General features: G+C 40.2%; 1 protein-coding gene across 19 annotated transcripts in view; it reads left to right on the top strand.

Moving 5' to 3' along the window:
• Positions 1-25,904, top strand: part of GIT2 (GIT ArfGAP 2) — a 51,864-nt gene extending 25,960 nt beyond the window's left edge. For 6 of the 19 annotated variants that reach the window (XM_037878804.2, XM_037878808.2, XM_037878807.2 and 3 more), the window contains 8 exons: positions 382-524; positions 1,938-2,087; positions 5,901-6,149; positions 7,870-7,959; positions 12,556-12,638; positions 12,772-12,960; positions 20,505-20,568; positions 21,361-25,904. In XM_037878804.2, the coding sequence (XP_037734732.1) occupies positions 382-524; positions 1,938-2,087; positions 5,901-6,149; positions 7,870-7,959; positions 12,556-12,638; positions 12,772-12,960; positions 20,505-20,568; positions 21,361-21,573 (1,181 nt within the window). In that variant the 3' untranslated portion in view covers positions 21,574-25,904. Of the gene's footprint in view, positions 1-381; positions 525-1,937; positions 2,088-5,900; positions 6,150-7,869; positions 7,960-12,555; positions 12,639-12,771; positions 12,961-19,502; positions 19,525-20,504; positions 20,573-21,360 lie in introns of all 19 variants that reach the window. The other 13 variants (XM_037878806.2, XM_043529553.1, XM_043529558.1 and 10 more) reach the window with 6 other exon arrangements.
• The last annotated feature ends 227 nt before the right edge of the window (positions 25,905-26,131 follow it).

The raw sequence follows: 26,131 nt of genomic DNA, 5'->3' as shown, positions 1-26,131 counted from the left end.
GTGTTGGCAATCTCATTCTATTTTGTACCTTATTTTCTTCACTGTGTGAAGTGTTTAAGTTAGCTCGTAAACCTTAATTCTCCTTAGTTAGTTGAAGTTGCCTCAATACTTCAAGGAGGTGAAAGGAATAAAATTGAAGACTGCAGAATTAATCTTTCACTGCTACTGTAGATTTGGCTGTTCTAGGCAATGATAATCCAGTCACACTAGATGGCGCTAACTTAATATTTTTCTTTTTCTGTTTAGAAACAAGATTTTTTTTGTCCTAACATTTCTCCTCATGTTTTCTTTTAGTCTGCTTGAAGTTCTCTTCTGATATTATTAAACAACGTAAACCAATTCTGCATACAAATCCTAAATTTAACTCATTTTTGTTTATAGAAAATGTGGAACTGATATTGAAAGCTATCAACAGCCAGCATAGTAGTGAGAGTCAGGATAACGACCAGCCCGATTATGACAGTGTTGCATCAGATGAAGATACAGATCTGGAAGCAAATGCAGCAAAAGCAAATAGACAGAAGGTAGGTTTAGTAGTGATGTAGGCTATTAAACCCGTTCTTGCAAATACTTACGTACGTGCTTACGTTGAAATCAATTGGGGAAAACTCATGTGAGTGAAGTTAAACACGTGTATAAGTGTTCATGGGATTAGGGACTCAGTGATTATTTCAACTCAATTTCACAGTCGCTTCCCACATTCTATAAAATCTCTATGCAGGATCAGAAATATGACTTAAAACATTTGTAAGTGAAGCATTAATAAAACAGTTCTAAAAATGAGTCCCTTCCAGAATTTATTTTATCTGAAGACAAACTAGGAACCCAGTAGCACAAATACAAAAGCGCTACAGCAGTTAGAGTATTAGGTCACTTGGCTTCTTTCATCAGAATATCTCAAAACATTTTACATTAAATTTCACCTGCATATCAATGAGATAGCAAGTACAGATGGATACACTAATGCAGAGACATTAAATAATTCCTGAAAATAATGCAATAAGACAGAGAACGGGGAATAGAACGTAAGAATCCTGGCTTCCTCACCTGCTCTAACCCATAAACTAATGTGACTAGTAAGAGCCAGAATATCAAACACTAGTCCATGCATACTTATCAAAATATGTATTAAACACCATCCTTTTCTTGTTTGAAATCCCAAGGCTAATATTATTGCATGTAAATGAGCTAAGAATTAATTGAGACCAGGTTTCTTCTGAGATGGTCCGTACCTTTAGTTGTATAAAGTGTGCTGTTACGTGGTGGTGGTTGTTGTTACTTTCCTCAGTGACTCATGTGAAGTCAGTTTTGGAAATCTGTTAAAATCGTGCAGTTTTGCTTGTTTACAGTAGATCGGGGTGGGCAAACTTTTTGGCCCGAGGGCCACATCGGGGTACAAAACTGTATGGAGGGCCGGGTAGGGAAGGCTGTGCCCACCAAACAGCCTGGTCTCTGCCCCCTATTCCCCTACCCCACCCATATCCAACCTCCACTGTCCCCTGACTGCCCCAACCTATCCACACTCCCACCCCCAATAGGCTCCCCAGGACACTCACACCCTATCCAAACACCACCACCCCCCTTGTTCCCCGGCCCCAGAACCTCTGCTCCATCCAACTGTCCCCTGACTGCCCCCCGGGACTCCCCACCCCTAACCGCTCCCTGTCCCCTGACTGCCCCCGAGGACCCCCTACGCAACCGTGGTATCGCTGCGCACCGCCGCCACCCCCTTACCATGCTGCTCAGAGTGGAAGGAGCTTGCAGCCCTGCTGCCCAGCAGTGGCGTGGCTGCGGGGGAGGGGCCAAGGGCTAGCCTCCTAGGCCAGGAGCTCAGGGGCTGGGCAGGATGGTCCCGCGGGCCGTAGTTTGCCCACCTCTGCAGTATATTGTCTGTCTTATAGGTGTGGTAAGTATTTTATCTAATGTTTTATTTAAAGAGCCTGGATTCAGACTTGTCCGATGGACCAGTGACGGCACAAGAATATATGCAAGTTAAGAATGCTTTGGTGGCTTCTGAGGTAAAGATACAGCAGTTATTGAAGGTGAACATCAACCTGAGTGATGAACTGAGAACCATGCAGAAAAAGGTAACAAGTATAGTAACATAAGCAAAATTAAAATCCTGTAGCTAATCGGGTTAATTTTTATATAAATATAAGGGACCATGTGTGAAGACCAGTCAAAATATTTTGACAAATTAGAACTATTTTGGAATTGATGTAACAAAAATGAATGTATCCATGCAGAGCAAACTCTTTAGTGTTTCACCTTTCATGGAAGGTGTTGTTGGGAACTGTTTAGTTCAACCTAATTGATTTTTTCCTTATTTCCAAAGCATTGTTTTAAAAAAACTCATTCCATTGTCTTGTTTCAAAATGAGCAATTGTTTGAGGCTTTGGAAACAGCTGATAGCAGATGGGCATAAAGTGCACCTTCTGCTTTCTGTTAGGTCCGTTATTTAATCCAATAATGTCTAGTGCTTATACACATTTTAAAAGTCTCTGTTGCAGGCAAGACGAGTTTAGCATATGTTAAAAGTATACATATGACAAGTTAAAGCCAGGCTACCAGACCTTCAAATCCTATTGTAGACAAGGTCACTGTGTCCCAACAGGCCAGTAACAAATATAGTACATCACATGCTTGCGAATTAGTTGTCTTCATAGAACTAGCTATAATGTTGGTATACATGTATGCTAAGATATCTGCTAGGTTTTAAGAAAACATAGGCCGCTTTATGGGATGATCACCACCAAACAGTATGACTGGAAGCTAAGGTGCAAAAGTTCATTGCAGGGAAAGAAAATAGAATTGCTGAAACTGAAAATGGAAAAGACCCACTAGATCTCTTGGTGCATAAACTTCCTTTGTCTGCAGGAGATCAGGTATTGATACTAGAAAGTCACTAAGATTCTAGAATTTAACTAGTCGGCCAACATTCAAATAGGTGAGGTAAGATCTAGTGCCCAAAGCATACAGGATTAGTTGTATACTTTTTCAATGGGTCAACGTACGTGTGGATTCCTTATCAAAACCTATAACTAATTGCTTATTCTCAGTATTACCTTTTTTTGTTTTTGGTTTTTTTGGTGATCTGCACTGCCTGTTCCTTATTCTGGCTGTCTGCCATGCTGTCCTGTCTACTTTGTCGGGAAGGGGTTCCATTAATTGACATAAAACCAGTCCCCCTTTGAAGTTGTGCAGCTGTGGAATGGCACATAATTGTAACTGCAGTATTCTATAATTAGAGAAAACCAGCCCAGAGCTGCTGTCAAGCTACAGTACTGGAGATGTCAACTTTCCTAAGGTAGCTCAAGAGTTATGTCAACGAGGACTAAGAAGATTGTACTACCTGCTTTCTCTAGTGTCCTGGCACGATGCCACTCTACAGTGCTGCTGCTTTCAAGAGCCTGGAATGTTTGTTGGCCTCTGAGCTATTAGGATTTAATACCAGTCTAATTCATGGTTTGAAAATATCTTCTTCTTTATCCCTAACCTGATAAACTGAGCAGTTGGGACATGGTTTCAAGTGTTACTGTCCAAGTTGCTCTCTCTCAAAGCAGGTAACAGCAGATGCAAAACATATCTGTGCACACAAAGAGGGCAGTTGTATGTACAGTTACCTGTTTTTGCCTTTTGAGATCTCTGTTGGAACCCAAAATTTATAGAGGAACCTAAGACATCTTATGGGACTTCTTTGCTACTTTTGCAGGTGTCTTGATTAAGCAGTTGTCTGCATCATTTGAATTAATTTTTGGTTCAGAGATAAATTTATGCTTTAAGGAACCTAATCTTAGAAAAAGCTTTTGCTGTCAGAATGGGGTAGCCATTGTACACTAGGATTTTAGTACACTGATACAGCATAGTGGGAGGAGACAGGGCCAGATTTTCCTGTGCAGCAGATGCGGGGCATAGGGTGCATCAGAGAGCCAGTCATAGCTCCCTCATGCTGAGGATCAGTTTGCACTGGCCCCAGATCCAGTGATGTTTAGAACAGCTATGGGGCTGCTCTGATTTGTCATTGGCTTAGTGACTTACACCAACAACGGCTAGGCATAACAAAGCTCATAAGAATGGCCATACTGGGTCAGACCAAAGGTCCATCTAGCCAAGTGTCCTGTCTTCCAACAGCGGCCAGTGCCAGGTGCCCCAGAGGGAATGAACAGAACAGGTAATCAAATGTGATCCATCCCCTGTCACCCATTCCCAGTGTCTGGCCAACAGAGGCTAGGGACACCATCCCTGACATGATTCCTCCACCTTACCCTCTGCTCTGAGGGGAAGGGGGATAGACGGCATAGTACCTAGCTACAGTAGCTTTAGGCCAATAAGAAGTTGCTGTCTGCCAAGGGAGTTTTCTGCTGGCCAGTTGTGGTCAGAATCTAAATACTTCGCAGCACCTGAGAAGAGCAAAGGAGCCAGATCTCATTTGAGCATATGGCCCTTGGTCTCTTAATTGGCATAGGTTTATTTGATTTTTTAGGCATAGGTTAAATTTAAATATGTAAGATTAAAACTTGTCTGTCTCGTATAGTTGTCTAGTAGCATGATATGTATCTGATTTCTCACACTTCAGTTATTTGAAAAAGATAGCACTTCAGTAGAGGCTCTGCCTCCTCTTTAATTATGTCACTTATGGATGGGTTCCCTCTAAATCGAGTAAAAGGGTGATCTTACAAAAAAAACGATGACTTTCTGACACATGGGCACTTGTTTGTGAACTTAAACCTTGACCATGATGAAGAATTTCGACAGTGGTGGTGAATTGATCTGATATGACAACAGATGAACAACAGCAGACAGCTGAAATTAGACCACACCCGATTTATAAAATAGGTGGTGGAAAATAAAGGGAAAAGGTCCATGCTGCACAATCTCCTGCTTGATTGTATTAAAATGTCAAACTTTTAAGGAGTAACATTGCTCTTTACTGATCCTTAAATCTTAACACACAATACACGGTATGACAGACTGCACCGAGCAGGGAAAGATAATATTCAAAATGGCTTTAGGATGCTAGTCGGAATCTTCACTTACGGGTTCTGGACGGCGTCAGGCCGACTACAATTTTACATCAGACTGATTTTCTTAAAGGTTCACATGACGCAAAACAAAATACAATATTCAGTATTTACTTGCGATTCCTAATGAACGGCCATCAGCTGTCTGAAACCGTATGCTCCATATATTGTTTGAGAAGAGGTACATAATATTTAAATATTTGCAGTTTTCTTCATGATGTGTTAATATAGCAAACTTATTCTGAGAAATTTTCTTCTACAACAGAATTTAAACTGTTGCACTTTTTCCCCACCCACAGATTTTAATAATCCTATTGGCATCTTAGAAAGCAGTAGCTGATATCCTGTTTTCGTAACCTTAACTCCACTGTCTTCTTGCTTTGCAAAGCAAGCTCTGGTTTTCTTTGTGCTGTATCTGTGCTATAATTTTAGCAGTTGCATATTCAGAGACTTTATTTAAGTCATTTTTAAGTTACTGTAGTAACTGTTTGCTGAACTGGAGTGCTTTGCTTGAAAAGAATTTATTTTTCTGTTGTTCAAACAGCCTTCGTGGTAATGAAAAATTTATGTAAAAGTACATCTAACCTGGAAATGGATCTTACGCTTTTAACTGCAACAGCCAAATGTAAGATCCAATTTGACTTGCATCCCAACTAAAATAATAGTAAGTTGAAACTGACACTTATAAATCTACCACACCTGCAATAAAATATTTTTTTGTCTGAGTAAATGAAGTAGATTTTAAGAGAAAATTCCATTTAATAATAATAAATCCAGCAACAGCTAGTTGGATTTTTTTTTAAGGTGACAAGCTGTATTTGTGTACTCAGTTTGCTTGCTGTAGAAAAACAAAGTCCCACTGCTAAACATTTCTTTCAGCTTCAAACACTACAGAGTGAAAATACGAACCTCAGAAGACAGGCCACAACCAATATATATCAGGTCCAAACTGGTTCTGAATACACAGACCCCAACAATCATTCTTCTTTAAAGCGGCGACCATCTACCCGAGGTAGCAGACCTATGTCCATGTATGAGACTGGATCGGGTCAGAAACCCTACCTCCCAATGGGAGAAGTCACATATCCAGAAGAGAGCATAACAAGACTGCAGCCTTTCCCTCCACATGTAAGTAAAACTGCTAATGCTTCTGCTCTTCTTTGTATGTTCAGCTTTTTCTATTGCAACTCTTCTTGTTTACTTGATTATTTACCAAAATCGCTAGACTGCCTGCTTCCTAGTAAAGTAAAACAGTAAGAATTATCACTGTTTGCTGTATTAACATGTCTGCAGGAGCTCAATGGTTTGAAGAATAAAAGCTGTAACAATTCTCAGATATGTAAATTGAAGCTTTTGGCTTCTGCTCAGCTATTTACTTAGCCACAATATATTTGCCAGTATATCCATGCATGAGTGTTTCAAAAGTAGGAGAGACAAACCCAGTATTCAACAAGATAGGTGTAGTTTGTGGATCTCTGATCTTGGGGCATACAGGTATGTGCTTATACATGGAACTTACAAGCCTTTTAAAAACAGTAGGATTGAACTTTGCTGAAGATTGCTCATGAATAGAAATGCTACATCGAAGCACTGAAGAGAGTTTACTTTCATGGATCTCTCTGCAATACAACTTTTCATTATAGTCTCTTATTTTGTTTGTTTTTTTAACTCTCTAGTGTTCACAGCCTAGTTTTTCAGGTGGCCAAGTCCATCCTGATTAGTATTTTCCTAAATTATTAAAGTTCCAATAATGTGGTCAGCATGGACACTGATTCTTCCCTAAAGAGTTTGCATTCTAGACTGACGACAAAAAATACACCAACACTTGAGTTCATTCTTCATCGTATCTTTTTTTAAATTGCCAGAGGCAGGGGGAAATGTATGGCAGTATTTTTTTTTTGCTGACATGAATCAGAATTTTAAGGGTTGTCAATATGTTGTCTCTGGGACAGCACTATCTTGTATTCTCCTCTCAATTGCATACATTAAATGCATTTGAAAGAGACTGCTTAATTGTTTGAAAGTTGAAATTTCTTTCCTGGCTTGAAAAAAGTGCCATGTGCATATAAAACAAAATGCCTGGTGCAAACAGCAGTCATGAATGTCTAAACTATTTTACAAGAAGTGCCATTTTGGCAGATGATGCTGAACCATCCGACATTAATGCTAAGAGCTTGAATGTTTTTCAGTCTGATTAACAAGTATGGGACTTCTCAAACTGCTGGAAATAATAAAGTGCTTATTAGAAATTCAGACTAGATGATAAAAGCTATATCATCGTAGATTATGTTGACTTGCTGTGAAAGATTTCAGTATAAAGGCAGTTCCTGCTGCAAGAAGTGACAGAACTCTTCTGTACATAGCAATTTATTCAAAGTGTAAGAAAGCTTCATAGGTTCCTGAAACTTCTTATTTGTTAATGTCTTGTTGGTTTAGAACTAACAGTTCTGAAGCATTATTTTCTTCCTTGTGCAACTTGGTTACAGAAACATACTTATTTCCTTTAATAAAATCTTTCTACCCAAACCTAGTGGCATATATTAGTTAAATGAACGCCTTTGCAGAAACAGAATTTTGGTGAATGTATTTGTTCACTTTTTGGAATTCAACATCTTTTAATACGGATACCAGAATTAGCTTGAAGAAGTCAAATGCGTTTTGCCAGAGTTACAAGTCCAGTCTAGCTCAGTCAGTTTTCTCAGTCATTCTGACCATGTCATCTCTTTGACTATCCAATTTTTAAAATGTACATATGTTTAAAAGTTATTTTCAGAGTATTTGTGGGTTCTTTATTTTGTTTTCCCGAGTGTTTTTCTCTCCCCTCTCCCCCCCCCCTTTTTTTTTTTAGATCGGGAGGAGTGCGTTTGTGACCTCCTCTTCATCTCTGCCTTCCTTCCCCTCCACGCTTTCCTGGTCAAGGGATGAAAGCACACGAAGGGTTAAGTACCTTCTGAATTGGTCTGTTACCTGGAGGAGGTGGCCATCTCCCTGGAAGCCTTGTGCCTCTGTCCTTTCCCCTCTGTCTGCTAACTGGCCTTCATCCCTGCATGAAGCAGCACTTCATCACTTTCACTTTCTTTTGCCACATACTATGGACACGCCTTGCTTCACTCTTGTCTAACTTCACACCAACTAAAATACCTGTAGGATTTAACACCATGCTCCAGATCACTTATCCCACAATATGCTGTTGAAAATGAGCTGGTTGCTGAAGAAAAGTAATTTAGCAAGCACTTACTGGCTCATGAAATATCAGTATGTACTTTTTCTGCTGACTAAAATGCATTGCATGGGACACAGGTATGCTCAAAGGGTTAGTAAAAGCTATGGAGCCCGTTACCTCTAGGGGTCACCACTTTGCATCCAATCCAGGGTGGTACTGATGGGCAGAGAAGTTACTTTTTGACAGCTGTTCGGTAGAGTGTTTGAAATGAGTGAGCTCTTTGTCCAGTTATATCAGACAAGCATCCATATCACCCACCACTTCATTTAACGTTGCGTAGCCCTTTTACTGGTGGTACTGAAAGAAGTGAAGGCTCGAATGGGCCTGAAGACTGAACTCATTCCTAGCAATGCTCCTTTTAGCTCAGGGTTCAAAGTACCTTCATGGCACCATGTAGAGGAAGCTTACATTGCTGCTGCCTGAGAATCAGCAAACGTTGGTTGCTAGGTCCTTACAAAAGCACGACACTGACTAAAAAAAAAAAAAAAAAGAAGCCATTGCATTATGGGATTTTTAACTGCTCTATAAAAGTCTATGGTATCCCAAAGATACTTCTATTTGCATTGTTTCTGACTCATAGATGAACAGTTTTAGTTCCGAACTACAGAACTGCAGGGTTCACTGAGGCATTATGGTCTAGATAATAGTCCTGCCAGGAGTGCAGGGGACTGGACTAGATGACCTCTCGAGGTCCCTTCCAGCCCTGTGATTCTGTGATTATATACCTTTTTATGAAAACATTGAAATGTGAAACAGATAAGTATGCGGTTCTCAAACTGTGGGTTGGAATCCCAAATTGGGTCACGACCCCATTTTAATGGGGTCACCAGGGTTGGCTTAGACTTGCTGGGACCCAGGGCCAGAGCCCAAGCCCGAGGGCTTCAGCCCTGGGCAGCGGGGTTAAGGTTACCGATCCCCAGTCTGAGGTTGAAGCCCTTGGGCTTCGGCTTTGGCCCCCCGGCCTGGGGCAGTGAGGCTTTGGCTTTACCTCCCCACCTGGGATGGTGGGGCTTGGGCAGGTTCCAGTCCCCCTCTCCTGGGGTCCTGCAGTAATTTTTGTTGTCAGAAGGAGATTGCGGTGCAGTGAAGTTTGAGAACCCCTGCTATATTCTCATCCTTGTTATATACTTTTCCACTGCAGTCTTAAATCCAACCCAATGTGAGGACAGTTAATAGAAGCACAGAATGAAGTGTCCGCACTACAAAATCGCAAGGTTAGGGATGGCTGGCTAATTGAACAATCTGATACAGTAGACTGGTCATGCCTGATTTCTTTTTTATAGACTTTACATTTTGTGTGGGATCTTAGAAATATTTCTATGTATCCAAAAAATTGCAGAATAATGCCATCTGAACCAGCCCCAACTACAAGGTAACCATTGTAAAAGAACTGTGCTTTTAACAAATAGATTCTTGCTATACATGTTTATTCAACATATTTCAGAATAAGTTACTTTAAAACGGATATCTTTTACACACTCTTTGAGCAAGATGAAACATTTGCATAAATGTATGATAGCTGACTCACCCTTGGGTCATCATAGTGAGTGATTTGCATTTCTCATCTGCAGCTTGGATCAGCAATTATTAAGTGTCTTTAATAGATGTAACTATCATCATTATATACTCCTTAATACATTTGTATTCTTCCTATACTTTTATGTTGTTTTATACAAATATATTTATGGGTAGTTTTGACAGAACCCATTTTGTAGTATTGTGTGTTACTGATTTAAGCTCCACTTTTCATTATTAAAGCAGGACTTTCACAGGAGCAAACTAAAGGAGAAAAGCATTCATAGATGACTTTTTAAAACAAGCCTATTTTTGCAGATATCTTTCTTTAAAAAAGACCTTCTCTCCCTTTTTAGCTCAACTGTTCCATGTGTCTGATGCCGCAGTGAAATCACAACCCTGTAGCTGACGCTGTATCAGTCTGGTTCTTTGGCAGCTATGTAGTGTCTCAAGTCAAGCTTTTATTTAACAGTTGAATTGTGAGGAATAGAGCTTTGTATATCAACATTTTGAGGGTTCATTTGCCTTTCAGATGCTTATTTTTTTAGCAAGATATTTGTTCAGCATGAAAGTCCCTCGTTAAAACCTCAGAACATAAGTTAATTCTGACTACAAGTGATATGGCGAATTCTGCCCAATCTGAAAAATACTTGATTTACATGGAATAGTAGCAGATGACAAATCGTTAAGTGACTGTCTTCCTTCACAGTAAAGTGTGAATTGCCAATTTGGGTACAGTTGATTTATCACTGGAACTAAAAACTTTCTCAGGTTTGTTGTGGGGGGAGTTAATCCTACTTTACACATCTAATTCCAATAGTAAGGCTAAGTCCTGGTTTTTTAACTGGCTGTTTTTGTTTGTGACCAGAGTATTCAGCTTTGCCATTTAGCAAACAGTTTCTATCTGTGTACCATCTGCTAAATAAATAAATGCCATACAAATGCTATTATGTACAGCTTTATATTGTCAGAGTATGCCTAGTATTGTTTTCAGATTCTATCTTCTCTTGTTCCCTTACTAGATGTAATCAAAAGAACACCACAATTTAGGTTTCTTTCTATGCAAGGTAGCTGTAAATTGGATAGTTTGAGTTTTTGTTCAGAGCAGGGACTGTCCTTCAGTGTTTGGAAAACAACTGGCACATGGAGGTACCTCTGTAAATAAGAATAATAGAAAGGGTTGTCCATCAGCCTTAGCCTAATTTATGCCTGTTATAATGGACAGTGCATGTTAAGTACGCTGATTTGAGCCTTCCTTTAAAATCCATTTCTGGAGATTCCCTTGATCTTCACTCTGTTTTTCTAATAAAGATCAGTGGGAGGTTAATGTGACTGTGAATGAGGAAATCCCATAGCATTGTTGGGATTGGATTTTACTTCAGTGCCAGGATCTGCACTGTGCAGTAAAAGACCAAACTTCAGAGTGACATTAATGTAGCATGTTTATAAGTGGGAAGGGTATAATTGTCTGTCTTCTAGAAAAATGTGTACTAATGTAGAATGCCCTGGTCTGGGCACCACTGAGGGGAGTTGTAGTTGGTAAGTTGCTGCATCTTTGCTGTTCTTTGGTATCAGGCCCAGAAGACAAGAATAAGTAGTAATCCAGAGCTGCTGTTTGAGGAAGGAGGGAGAGAGCTCCAGAGTATACTTTCCTTTCTTGCTTTTGCATTATGTTTTTCAGTCCCATGGAATTATTCCCAAGTTGCAAACTTTCCATGGATATGAATTCCTGGGATTGGTGTGGTAGTGAGGTATTCAGAACAAAAATCATTGGGATTTATATTCCCTGGGTATAAATTATACCAGGAGCTCACAGAAGTGGTAGAATAACTTGTTACCTGAAAGATTACATGGAATCTAATGAGAGAAACTTCCTGAGTTTAGAGGACCATATGATGGCATCTCAAGGGATACAAATCCCAAGTCATAAGAATACAAGTAAACTCAGTTATTATGCTCCCTCTGCTCAGGAAAAAGTATGCTAAGTGTGTCATATTGAGGAAGGTTAGAGGCCACTCAATAATAGGTGATGTCCCCCTCTTGCCCATAAAGTGGTCATATGTTGCACTGGAAGACGTAAGACTTGTGGTTGTCTGGGAGTTGAGCTAATTCCATTTTCCAAGCACATTTGCTCAGTCATTTGAAACTGGGTGGTTGTCAGACTCCAGAAGTGATCCCAAGATCGTTGTGTGGTGTCCCTTTTGAATATCTTGGGAACAGAGGCAAAATTTTCTTGGGGGCAGGAAGATCATCAGTGGCAAGTGGCTGAATGTTGGGTTATGATGTTAAAGAAGCAGAACCCCTGCTCTGTAAAGCTGAACAGCTTGTAATGGTTGGGGAAGAACATTCCCTGATATGTTAAGGTACAAAATGTATTTTAAAAATAAAATACTAAATGTACTTTATGAAGAAACTACTTACTAAAGAAGGAATAACTAGCCAGGCAAGTAACTTTATTTCTTTTAGGTGAAATGGAGGAATAATCTACAGTATTTAACTCCTTTCAGCATTGCTGCTGCATAAAGTGACGTAAGCATACATGGCAGCTGTCAGTGACAGAAATTAACAAAATCTCAGCCCATAAGATCTTAGCCTAAAATGTGAGAGTGAGTATAACGTAGCACAGAACAGACACTAATGGCCATGACAGGTTGAGCTTGTAAAGTAATGTAGGACCTAAATGAAGTCTTGTGCAAAGAGAAGTAACTAGTTTATACAGGGAATAGTTCCCTGGCAAAGTTCTTGACCCTTTCTTTTTTAAGGTACTATCCTTAAACATTTCTTTATTCTTTGTAGGCATCGAAATTAGAGAAACAGAATAGCATGCCTGAAAGTGACTATGATAACCCCACCCCCAGTTTGGAGCTGGATGAGACGGGGTATGTCTTATTACATGAATGAGCTAATGTTTGTGTCTGTATACTGTCTGAAGGCATAAAGCCCTAGTTAAGTGCTAATAGAAACTGCTCTGTAGTACAGTGACCACTTCAACATTCTTCCTTTTTTCCCCAGGCCAGGTAGGAAAGGAAGGCAGAGAAGTGTCATTTGGCAGGGGGAAGGGGCTATCCCCGAGAACTCGGATACAGATGCAACCCCAAGTTCCACTTTGCCCAGTACAGAAGATGTTATTCGAAAAACTGAACAGATCACTAAAAATATCCAGGAGCTGCTGCGAGCGGCACAAGAGAATAAGCATGACAGGTAAGAAGGGGAGTCTAAGTGCTCTGGAATTTCCAAGATTAAAAAACATAGTAAAATGCTTCCAAGCATAGAAACTTTAATTTCATGTAAATGAATCATGTATGGTCATGTGTTCCCTTGGCTGCGGGGAGCAGCAGATGATGTTGGGGCTGTGGGCAAAAGGACATGGAACAGATTCTCTCCATGGAACGCTTCCTCGGGACTTGGCAGATATCCATGGGAGTAGCTGCTGTTTGGAGCAGTGTCTACTCCCAGTCTGCCCGCATCCCACTCAGTAAGAAGCAGTACAAGCCAGGGGAAGTGCTGGGAGATGGCTCCATTGCAAATCCTGTTGCCAAGAAAGCGGAGGTCAAGGGACCCCTGCAGAGGCCCAGGGACAAGTGGGATTTACCCATGGATCCTCAGACTACACAGGAGTTATAGATCATGGCACCTAGAAGGGAACGTTCAGCAGTAACTGAGTGTAATCTCTGTGAAACAACTGCAGTCAGGAAGGATTTGGCCCTTAACCTGCAGATAGTTTTGTTTGTGTACATAATTGCTATGTTCTCTGTAATAGTTAGGGCCCTATCAAATTCACGGCTAGGAAAAACACATCATGGACCATGAAATCAGACCTCTCCCATGAAATCTACATATTGGACAGGGGGGAGGAGCAGGGCTATGGGTGCCCCAGATGAGGGCTCCTACCATGCACTGTGCTTCAGCTGTTAGACTGCCAGGCTGGGGAGGGATGGGACTTCCTCTTCCCCTGCATGGCCACTTCTTGGGGTAGATCAGCCCCACTTCCAGGTACCTCCCTGGGCTGCAGGAAGCTCTGTGGCTGCGCTGCCTTCAGAGCTTCCTGCAGCCAGAGGAGGTTCCCGGAGGTGGGTCTGATCTCCCCGTGTTGCTGAAAGCACCCCTGTCGGGGGCTCCTAACTGCTAGTCCTGGCCGGGCTGGGGAAGGACAGGATTTCCTCTTCCCCTGTGTGGCTGCTTGGGCGGGGCGGGAGGTTTAACCCACCTCCGGGTACCTCCTCTAGCTGGAGAAAGTTCCATGGCTGTGCTGCCTTCAGAACCCAATTCTGAAGGCAGCACAGAAGTGAGGGTGGCAATCCCACGACCCCCCCTCCCCCCCTCGACAAACACAACTGCTTTGTGGCACCTACCCCCACAACCCTCTTTTGGGTCGGGACCCCCCCCCCAGGCTACAACACCCTGAAATTTCAGATATAAACATCTGAAAATGTGAAACTGACTAATTTTAAAACCGTGAAATTGACCAAAATGGACCATGAATTTGGTAGGGCCCTAGCAATAGCCTTGTATCGTCTGTTTTTTACAGCAATAGAACAGCTTTTGCTAACGGCTTAACTGTTAGAGTAGAGCCAAGAACTAGATACGCTTCTCAAGTTTGCCAGTGCTAAAAATCAAAGCGGCTTATTTATCTGAACAACAAGTTAGTACTCGGCCTGAGCTTCCCCCCATGCAGTCTGACCTGACCATTAACTCTGCCAGATCTCCATGAGTTGTTGGTAATGATTCTTTGTAGTGCACAAACAGCAGGTGGTTCTCCTAGGTAGTTTTTTATAGGCATATAATGGCAGGTATATCATAGCACATGTTAGTGCATTCCATGTTAGCCCTGAGTGGTCCTAGGCTCCAAATAAATTTCTCTTTTCCTGTGGCAATTCTCATATTAGAACGGCAGTCACAGCCTCAGCGCTGAAGGACTACACAACACGTTACCCGTGAAACCAGCTAACTACCTTTGTTAAATCTTGCAGCTCATATAGTTTAATTTCTGAGTTCTTTACCTCCACAACTGAGAAAAATAGGCAACGGTTGCATTCTGGGGGCCACTTCTGCTTCTTCCATACTTTATTTACTTGGTTTGCACTTCGCTTTGGCTAGGAGGGAGATGCACGTGTTTCCTTTGTGATCCTGGGTGGAGAAGTCAGAGTGCATTTTCTGACTCAGCTCACTTGAGTGAAAATTCAGACTTAATCCCTTCCATAAACCACTCTTCTTTTCTGCTCCCAGGATTTTTACAAAGGGGAGATGCAGTAAAAAAAAATAAAATTTTAAATAAGAATATTGGTTATTTGTATATTTTACCAGTAACAATAGTCGAAACACACCAAAATCATCTAGAATAAAGATCCCAGGACATGTTTTTCCCCTGCTAAATTAGGTAAAGCTACTTAGTAAAGAATACTTTTAATCCTTCCTCATGTTTTCTGGTGCCTCAAGTTAAGGGAGCGTTTTTTTTACACAAGGGACATGTATCTCTAGCTCTGTAAATAAAACAACTTAAATTCATAAATGCAAATAAGAAAAAATAAACAGAGCAATCTTTTGAAAGAAATAATGATTAGCCTTGCAAAAAGACATCTTCTCTCCCTTTTTTGTTATAGAAGAAAGATATTGAGGGGAAGGCTTTAAGAGATCAGAATAAGGAACAAGTTGTTTGGTTATTAAAGCAGTGTTTCTTCTATGCCACAAATGGAGCATGTTGGTTATCATACTTAGGTGAACATGACCCTCCAAAGCTCTTAGCCGTGAACATGACCCTCCAAAGCTCTTAGCCATGAACAAAAATGCAATATTGTATTGTATTGCATTGCATGGCTTTGCCTCAGATGTGCTACTGCTCAATGCATCACATAGCAGGGGGAAAGTGATATGGGAAAATAATGGAACAAATCTATTCAACTTAATTCTGATATGAATAAGGCTATTCAGAGAAGTCACATTGCAAATACATTTGTCGTATAATTGAGCTTCTGAGAACTGTAATGAGATGGCTTCCAAACTTTTGTTGGGAATATTGTAAATAAAAATGACTTGCCACATGGATAATCTGAACATGAATGTTAATTGTTCTTTCATCATCCTAATGAAACTCCTTCCGTTTTCTCATTCTCTTTTGTTCCTTTTCCTGTACTCATCTGTCTAAATAGACCATTAGAGCGTGCAAGCATGCTTAAGCTCAGACATAGCCTCGGCTGTTTCAGTACACTGGTTCCGTGGGCTGAGAGAGCTCCCCTGCAGCCTGATCCTACCTCCTGGTACTCTGGCCTCTGTCCCTGCCTTCCAGGCACAGTGTCCTTTCTCTTTTTCTCTGCTGCCTTTCCCCACTCATGCACGTTCAACACCGGGGTGGTTAGAGGTTATGCATGAAAGGCTTTAAATGAGAAGAAAACTTATAGGTAATAAGTACTAAGAGTTTCTGGGCTAATCCTATGTCCTGTGAAGCTTTTACTGTTGACATCACTGGGAGCAAGATCAGGGCCTAGTGGTACAGCTAACAGAGGCTTGAGGTTTCCCTCTGACAGCCCTAGCTTTTGTCTCCATTCTGGTCATTGTCTATCAAAATAATCTGCATCTGATCGTTGATGACATAATTTGTTGTTGCAGTGTCCATGCCCTGTACTGCAGAAATAGCATTATTTGCATGACCCAGAATACACAACATTTATTCTTTTAGTCTAATAATTCTGTTTATGGTAATACTAGAGCCTAGTTTCTAGCTTGGATAAATTATCATCAAAACTAAATTTTAGGTTTTAATAAGTTTATGTAATGGCAACCTAAAACTTCAAAACCTGACCAAAATACTGTTCTGATCTTTAATGCCTACTGTATCTGAGATACAAAACCTGTTTAAAATCCAGTGTTTATGGGTTGTGACCATTCCCCAAGGTTTAATCCTAAACACTATTTTGGCCAGTCATCAATATCAAAGTGAGAGGAAGGGTTACAGGAAGTCTTCAGAAATTCTCTGCAATAAGAATTTTTTCAAAATGTGTGACAATTCCCTAAAATCTGTGTAGATTTAAGAAGCCAGTTCAGTCCCACTATGACCTCTCATGTCTACCCAGATTTTAGTCTGTGTGTTTTTAAAAAAAAAAAAAAAAAAAAAAAAATCATCTAGTGAGAAGTATCATTTTGTCTGCACATTTTGTACAAAGGGGTCCAGGGGTTGCTAGATGCTAGTGTGATACAAATAATAGTACTAATAAAGTACCTAGAGTTTCAACTGCTTATCTTACATCAGTCGAGGCTTTCCTCAAATATACATTGAAAACTTTGATGCAACAAACCCAGATGGCCCGGAACTATGCCCGAACTTATTGCATCTCTAAAACACTCTTACATTCCGTAATTACTGGGGCCTCTTGCTATGCCCTGGAAATCAGTGGAGGCTTAAACGGCACATTTTTGTCGTTTTCTGTAGGTTTCCTCTACTATTCAGTGTGGCTCATGGAGAGTAAATGGGTTATTAGCCCTCCTCTCCTCTCTAGCAGAGCAGGGATTGCTACCGTGCACTTTTGATAAAAAGCTAGTGATGGTGGGAAGTCTCATTTTGTTTGGAAGAGCTCACGGGAATGCAACACACATACACAGTCAAGATGTCCCCCTTTTATAGCCACTTTCCTGCATAACTCAAATGACCCCTAAGTGTGTTGCTTTCCTTTTTAGTGTATCTGTAATTTACATGTTTTTTGCATGTTCAGTATTGCAAATTAATTGAATAAAATGATTGTGATTTCAGTCTGAAAGTGCTTTTTAGATCTAGAATTGAGAGATTATGCTAAAGAAAAATATTCTTCTTTTGAATGGTACTGCCTGATAAACTAATTTTAAAAATACTAGTTTATAGTTTTAACTATTCTATCCTGCAGATTATTAGCTTAAATGGAGTATTTGGAAAGTATAGGTTTTAAAAGTAGGCTTTTGACAGAAGGCTAAACTTCTTACAGGCTTCAGGTAACTTTAAAATTATTGACCAGAAGCTTCTCTTTTGAACAGAGATCAATTTTAATTCTAATTTTTAAATATTTTTCAGGGTCTAATGTAGAATCTGTAAGGATTCTTAAAATCTACTTTTGGATTATTAAGTTATCACTTTGTAATAGTTCTGTTTAACAGAATAATTGAAAGTTTAGCCTAAACTATGCAGTCGAGAAGTAAACATTAACTATGATGAAATCTATGTATTTTACCAGTTGCTGTCTCTTGGTGGTTTTGTGTAGTACATGTTCACCGTGTCTACATTCACCAGGCATTCTTCATTTTTTTTCAGTTCGCGTTAGATGAAGTTTTACAGTCTTGTAGTTACACTTCACCAAAAAAGTGAGGTGTGCATCCTCAATAAGATTTAGGAGTTACATAACAGCTTCTCTTTAAATTGGTAATCTTTGATTTATGCAATGAAGAATGGGGAAAATTTAACATCAAACAATATTGCATTGACAGCCTAATGTTCACAATGGACTGTCAAGTATGGAAATAAATGTTCTCTAAAGTGAATTGTTTCCTGGGCCTGTGTCTTCACAGCAAGCTAAAGAATGCTACAGGTGTTAACCTTTGACCCTGAGAAGCCCTGACGAGTGACATGAGTTGAGATTGGCTATACTGTGCACTAGAGAGACAAGGTGGGGGAAGTAATGTCTTTTTATAGGACCAACTTCTGTTGGTAAAAGAGACACGCTTTTGAGCTACATAGAGCTTTTCTTCAGGTCTGAGAAAGGTACTCAGGGTCACACCTTAAATGCAAGGTGTAACAGATTGTTTAGCATAAGTAGTTCACACATATTATAGGAGACCATTCAGTACCCCCAACAAAACACCTTTCAAAGTTCATAGGTCCTACACGTGCTGATCACAATGTGGTGTGCCTCATCCAATGCCCCAATAACAAATATGTGGGTGAACCAGACAATCATGACTCCCTCAAATGAACTCTCACAGAAAATCAGACACACACCCCACAGCACCCATGGGCGAACACTTTTTTCACAAAACGATCTCTCCATATCTGACCTCTCAGTCCTCATCTTCAAAGGAAACCTGCACATCCTCTTCAAAAGAGGAGCCTGGGAACTTAAATTCATAACTTTGCTAGACACTGAAAATCGTGGTCTTAATAAAGACACTGGATTTACGGCTTATTACAACAATCAGTAACCCACTACCCGCCTTTTTTGTCCTATGACTGCAGAGGTGTTAACAGGCCTCTCCACCTGGAATGGTCTCTCACAATATATTTTATGCAGCGTTGTAGCTGTGTCAGTCCCAGGATATTAGAGAGACCAGGTGGATGAAATTGGTCCAATAAAAAATATTGGCTCACCCACCTTGTCTTTCTAACATCCTGGGACCCACATGGCTACAGCAACACTGCAATATACTGTGCACTCTCACTTTGAGCTTTTGATCAATCTTTGTGTGTGTTTCGAAGCTCAGTTGGGAGCTTACTGGTGAAAATGTCCGTGGCGGTCATACACCTTAGATATTGCTACTGAGTGTTTGTTTGAAAATAGCTTTATGCAGATGTGATGTAAAGATAAATAGCAAACCTTTTCTTGGAGAAACTCCGAACTTCATAAATATAACCACAGATCATTTGTAAGAAAGCAGTCTGCACTGGCTACCAGGGTATGGACAAGGTGACCTAATAGGTCTCATTTCTAATTTTGATCATCCCAGATTGTTGACAAAATAATATTTGTGTAAAACTTAAACATTTAAATTTTTTTTTGTTTTTTTTAAAGATTTTTCAGCTCCACTTCCAAGGTTAGTATATATCTAAGTCTGCATAGATCTTTGACTTGGCAGCTTACTTACTTAAATCTTTTATTAAAGTTTCATTTCATAGTACCTTGGGGCTTGTACAGAAAATTCCATTCTTAAAATGATAGCGGATTAAATCTGATGACTATCTACACGCACAAGGATGTGTTTTGTGTTTGTTTTTTGTCAGCCCTGCACACTCAGCCTGGGATATGAGAGTCCCTCTGGGATCTTAGTTACTCTTGTGCAATCCTGATGTCTCCAGTTAAAATACCCTTTAAACTGCAGAATCTGAAATTTTTCATTTTGTGCCTGCAATTGTCTTCTGGCCATTTACACACACACACACATACATGTGTATATAAATTTTTACAAATCTCTGATATGTTACATTTTGAACAGGCAGATAAACCCCTCTAGAACATGTTGTGCCACTTCTGTGGGAACGCCGAGCCAAACTCTAAAATTTGAATGTACAAATCATGACTTTAGGAAATGTCAGTCATATACACTAATGTGCCCTTTTCACATTTGTAAGCATGTATTTCCATACTTGAGTACAGATCAGGATATTAGTATCTGACCGTGCTGGATACAGGATAGTGTGGGCAACCCATTACTCCTTCCCCCACAAACTGTGTTAATCCAAGAATAGTTTAAAATTTTGATGTAGCTAATGCAAAGAGCCTTACATCAGCTGTGAAGTTCTTGCTTTTCCTGAAGTTGTTTGTAGTACAGTGTGGTTGAAACACAGATTTGTACATAATTTACTAATGAATGTTTCAATGGGAAGCTTCATCAGACTTGTGTGTTGCAGACTCTGCTACAGTTTGTGTTTGGAGGCTGTGCTAAGACAATGTTAGAAGATAATGTGCTGTTCTGTTAACTGGTTTGCTTTTGGAGAAATAGTCACTAACTAATGGAACTTCAAGAAAATTCAATGTTTTTGCTGCTTTTGAATAATCTTTTGAATCTTCTTGCAGTTATATACCGTGCTCGGAAAGAATACATGTGGCAGTAACAGAAATGGCAGCCTTGTTCCCAAAAGTGAGTCACTTTATTTCTTCAGCAATGGCAATGTTTCTCAAATGTATTCTGCTTTCAATCTCACTCATCTTGAGGCTTTGTGACAGAAGAACCTTTAAGGGAAGTTGGTGCAATGAATGAAATATTTCTGATTGGACATGGAGGGTTTTTGTGTTGATTTGGTTAAGAAAATCAATAAGGAAATTTAAAATTCCTAAGGTTTCGCTCCTTTTTATTTTACAGTGGTTCCTCCCTGGGTTTAGATTTTTTGCAATGAACAAAAAGCAAAAGATAGGTACGAGGGTCTTTGTCAGACTTCGCACCTTTGTATTTGTCACCATGCCAAGTGGGTAGGGTTAGTTGGTACACCAGGACTCAGGTTGGTTGAGATGTGTAAATGCCCACAGTTCCCAGAAGGATGCTTACATCTTGCTTGAACAGCGATGGAGCTGGACCAGAACTTTGCCTGACCTGTCATCTTGTGACTCGCGTGGATGTAGCAGTCTTTAGAATACTTCTCAGGTCTTTTTTATAGGCAGCTTCCTGGGAGCAAATAATTGTCTATGTGTGGGTCTCAATGAATTCCAAAAGGTCTGCTTCTGCCCAGTGTCTCGCCTTGCCACGAGGTGCCCTGCAAGCTCTTCCTTTCCTGGCCTTGGATCAGGGAAAAGCTACTGAGCCTGGGCCACTTGGCTACAGTCTTAGAGCATTTGCAAACAGATCTCTAAATCTCACTGATTCAAAGTCATCCTAAAACCGTTGTGTGTAACCCATGCTAGCCAGCTCGAGCTTTGTTTGCTTTTCCCTTCCTAGAAACCCAAATCTGAGCTGGTAAGGACGTCGCTGCGGCTGCTGACATCGAGTGCCTACAGACTCCAGTCTGAATGCAAAAAAACCCTGCCCCTAGAGACCTGCCCTACCACGGACATCCAGCTGGTCACTCAGCAAGTTATTCAGTGTGCTTATGACATTGCCAAGGCTGCTAAACAACTGGTTACCATCACAACCAAAGAGAACAACAACTGAGTCCTGTCGGGTTTTTTAGTCTTGGTTTTTTAGAGATTGGAGTTTAAATTTAGACATAACTTTTCAAATTTTTACAAGAAAACTAAGGGGGCAAGTTAAACTTTTTTTAAACTCAGTATTATTTTTGCATGTTTTCTAACAGAACTTTCAAAGATTAATTTAACCCACTGCCTTATTTTTGTGCCTGTGTTGCCAGTTTAATTACAGAATATAGTATGTTGCAAACAGCTGTTGATCCAATATCACGTACCAACATTGTATCAGAGGTTCTTTTAGGCGATTCCTTGGAGCTGTATTCTGCTTTCGGATATTGCACACGCGCACAAAACTCTCATTGAAGTCAAATGCGCATATCAAAGGGCAGAATCTAGCCTTTGGTCTGTACATCCTTGAACTGCTCTGCATGGTGAATCCCCTTCAATAACAAACTCACTCTCAGCAGGACAGTGGACTGTGAAGGCTCCAGGAGTGTAACTGTTGAACAGTCAGTAGAATGAAGTTTTATATAGTCTTCCTGAGAACTGAATACAAAGTTTATATTTTCTGTTCCATATCAACTGTTGTGCAATAACAAGTCCTTAGTCTGCTGAAACTGTAGTAGTTGTGGGCATCCAAACCTATTAAATGTTAACTATACAAGGTCTTTGTCACTTTTATCTATTTTGGAAGGAAGCATGAGATTTAGTTTCTTTTAGTTGTCACTATGCCACTAGTCTATACATTGGATGTTACTTTAGAAAGGCATTAGTGGTTAAAACCCATCATTTTCCTTTCTCTAAAAAACTCCTTCTGAAGTTTCCCACAGCATTTGTTCCCATTTTAGTGTCCTCTTTTTAAGGCTTTAAGTCTTGTTTGCAGCAGTATTGTTTAATATCTTTTTAGATGCAGTTTCACTAAAGAGTTCTGTGATTTCTTTAGAATGGAAGATAAGAGGGCCAGTTCAAAAGAAGCCATGCCTGACACGGTACATCATATCTATACCTCACTGTAGTGGAATGTGAAAAATACACTTTTTATATAGTACCTCTCATGCAAAGCTTCCAAAAACTACAAACTATATACAGACTGACACCTTCTTAAGGGTCACCTTCAATACACAACCCACCATGTGCTAACCAACCACTTTAATGTATTCCCTAGCCAAGTTCCAGTACCTTTTTCTTTAAAGATCATGGGTAACATTTTCAAAAGCACCTGAATTCTCATTTTCAAAGGTGACACGGGTACTTAAAGAGTCAGAGTCTTACTGAAAGTCAGTGAGACTTGGGTCCTAAGTGCCGGTCACCTTTGAAAATGTGGACTTAAACGCCTAAGTCAGGCTCTTTGAAAAACATTACCTCATGCCTACGAAGTGACTTGTTTTGATGATCCCTTCAAGCACTGTTCTACTTGAAAGTGAACCTATAAAAATGAGATTCAGAGATTCCAATCTGGCTACAAACAATTTGTTCAGTTCCTATATAAAAAGATGTTTTTCCTGTCTACCCACCAGTCCTACAACCTGCCCCGGAGAGCTGAATGTCAGCTGTTCTGATTCGTATCTAATCAGTAACGAAGATTCAGAGGCGCTCAGTGACACCTGTACAGTAGTAATATCTGCAGTGAGTTAAACCACGGAGGGCAGAATTTGGTCTTGCAGTGGGAACTTCGTTGACGGTCATGTTTTGTGATTCCCTGTAGCTGTGCAGATGCTGTTGAGCTAAAAGGAAGTAGCTGAATTATTTTTGTTGTCGAAGTGAGAAGACTCTGAATGCAAAGAGGGAGCAGATATGTTGTAGTTCTTATTTTTTCTAACTATAACAACACTTAACGTAGCTATTTCCCAGTGATGCTAAACCATCAGATAATGACTGGATTATAAACCCTGGATGTTATACATATTTATATACATATAAAAACATGAGGAAGTTTGAACTCTGAAGGCATGGGTTTTCCACCAGGCTAACCACCTTCCCTTCTTATAAAATACTCATACAATTCATAGTTTCCTCTGGAGGCCCCAAAAGCCATAGGACCACACGCATGCAGTTTGCCATGTTAGTCTACTCGTGTTACTGTTCAAGGGTGAGATTACAGGAAAACTGGTCGAGACTCCACATATAATGTTTTGTCTGAATATATAAATGCAAAATTTATTTTTCACATAAATGTTTGATTCAGAAACTCTATTGTAGGAGGCTGTCTACCGTTCTGTAAGCAGAATCTGCAGTGTTTAGTTTGCTAAATCATGATTCTTTAGGTTGGTTTTTTGGTGATAAAAATTTGCTCTGTTTTAGGTTAACAAACAAAAATTAAACCTGCAGAGGTTTCTTCCTTTTAAAATTGTGTGTTTGTATGTATATATAAACACAGAATAAGTGCCATAATATCTGTTGGATGCTGATGTTGTAATTAACTGCCTTTTTTAAAGTACTGTACAATTTTGGGGTTAAAAGCAAGTAGGTAGGGGATAATCCTGTTGCAGTCTGATTCATAAATAATTTATCCTGTCCCCTCTCCCGTATCTAGCACTGTCTCTAAGCATCTGGAAATGCATTTAGACAAGGCTGTGATTTGAATTGTGGAGAAGTATTTTTGAAACCTATTACCAAAATTCAACCATTCGTAATGCATTGTATGAAACAGAATAACCCCACTTAAGAACTTCTTTGAACCAGCACAGTAGGAACATGAAGCATGCTATTTGCTAGGTATCCATCAGGACATCGCTACACGTGGTTTTTACATATCATGTGTGGGAAGCAGAGTATTTTCATGTTTCCTAAAATTTTATTTAAGGATATCAACTTTTTTAAAAAGCTTGCTCAGTGCCAAAACTGGGAAAGTCCCTTCAGATGAATAACTGTACATCTTTCCCTTGTTGGTGGCAGGTTTTGCAAGTACCCGATTCAATTAGACTCTGGCATGAAGAGCTGTACAAGTGTGGCTAAAATGTCACCCACTTCACATTATGTATCTAGATTTTTTTTTAAATGTCTAACATAAGTTTTATGGTCCTGTTGGTAAACTGCACCTTGTCTAAATAGTTCTGTTCTACTTACTTACTTACTTAGTCGTAGTAGCAAGTTATTGCACTAAGCAGTTATACATCTGGTGTGATATCTGCAGTATTCTTATTATGGTACTTCCTTTCAAGAAGCCAGTAGGACAGAGGTGCACTTTATGGAAATGGCACTTGGAGCGAAAGCTGACTCCACTCCAACCAAACCCTGGTTAGCTCAATGTATTAATCTACTCCACCCATTGTTGGTGTTTGCCAAAGTCATAAATGGGGCCCAAAGCTTGTTTAGCATTACGCTTTGGACTGTGTGGATATGTCTACGCTGCACTGTACGCCAAGGGTTTGAGCTCAGACTCAAGCCTAACCCCGCGTGTGTCTATACACAAATTGCGCTAGCCAAGGGTTCCAGAACCGCAGGGGGGTGGAGGCAAGCCAGGATCCAGCATTCAAGCCCTGTTGCTTTGCAGAGTAGGCTCCGCCATACTGGACTTGTGCTCTGGAGTCTGCCAAAAGTATCCCATGGGCTGACTTTCATTTTCCTCTGGACAGTCAAGTTTGGTGGATGGTCAAATTTCCCCACACTGCATCATGAACAAAGGGCTAGAGTCGCCACATTTTGGAGGGTGCTAGGACTCTGAACCGCATTATGTGGCGTAGGTGCTAGAGCCCCCTATTGGGACCCAGCATTCAGCCATTCCTAACCTGTGGTTACAGATAAGTGTAGATGCTCAGGGTATGTCTACACTGTGATGAAACCATCTCCAGCTGGCCTGTATCAGCTGACTCAGGCTCACAGGGCAGGGTCCCAGAGCCTGGGCTTCAGCTCAAGCCTGGATATCTACACTGCAATGTTTGTGGCCCTGCAGAGCTGACAATGGCCAGTGTGGGTGTTTTATTGCAGTGTAGACACATCCTCAAGCCCTAGGTTAATGAACCTAGAGTCTACTAACTCGAGTTCTGCCAACCCTGGTCTTACATTGCCGTGTAGACATACTCTGAATGGCTGCAGGGCAGGAGCTATTAAAATACCTGGAGTAGTTTAGGTGCAAAAAGATGTGGGTTTTTTCCTGTGGCTGGAACCCCACTTTCAAATAACTTGTATGTTTTTCCCCTCTTGGTCTTACAGAAATGTAATTCTTTCTCTAAGAAAATGCTGCACAGGAAAGTGAAAATGCCTTTTTATGAACTTGTATTTCTGTCCATTTTGTATTCATGATTTAGCCTTTAATGTTTACTGTATTACATACAATTACTGTACAATCCTTAAGTATTATAAAATTGTTTGGGATTATTTGCCTGCTACTTATGCAATAAACAGGCTTTTAAAGTGCTTTGCCTTTGGGATATATGGGCCAAATACAAAGTACATACAAGATGGTACTATAAACAGTGCCAAGTGAGTTCATATCTGTGTAACTAATACACTGAGAAGTGGTGCATATTTAAAAATTAGATGAATTAACCATAGTTTTGTTCTTTATCTTTGGTCCTCCTAGTTTTCCTGTTTATCTTCTGGCATAGGTATATCATCAGTAGGCCAAATCCAGAAGAGAAACA

Source organism: Chelonia mydas, chromosome 15 (genome assembly GCF_015237465.2).
Source record: "Chelonia mydas isolate rCheMyd1 chromosome 15, rCheMyd1.pri.v2, whole genome shotgun sequence".
Lineage (NCBI taxonomy): Eukaryota > Metazoa > Chordata > Testudines > Cheloniidae > Chelonia > Chelonia mydas.
This window is presented reverse-complemented; position numbering and strand designations above follow the sequence as displayed.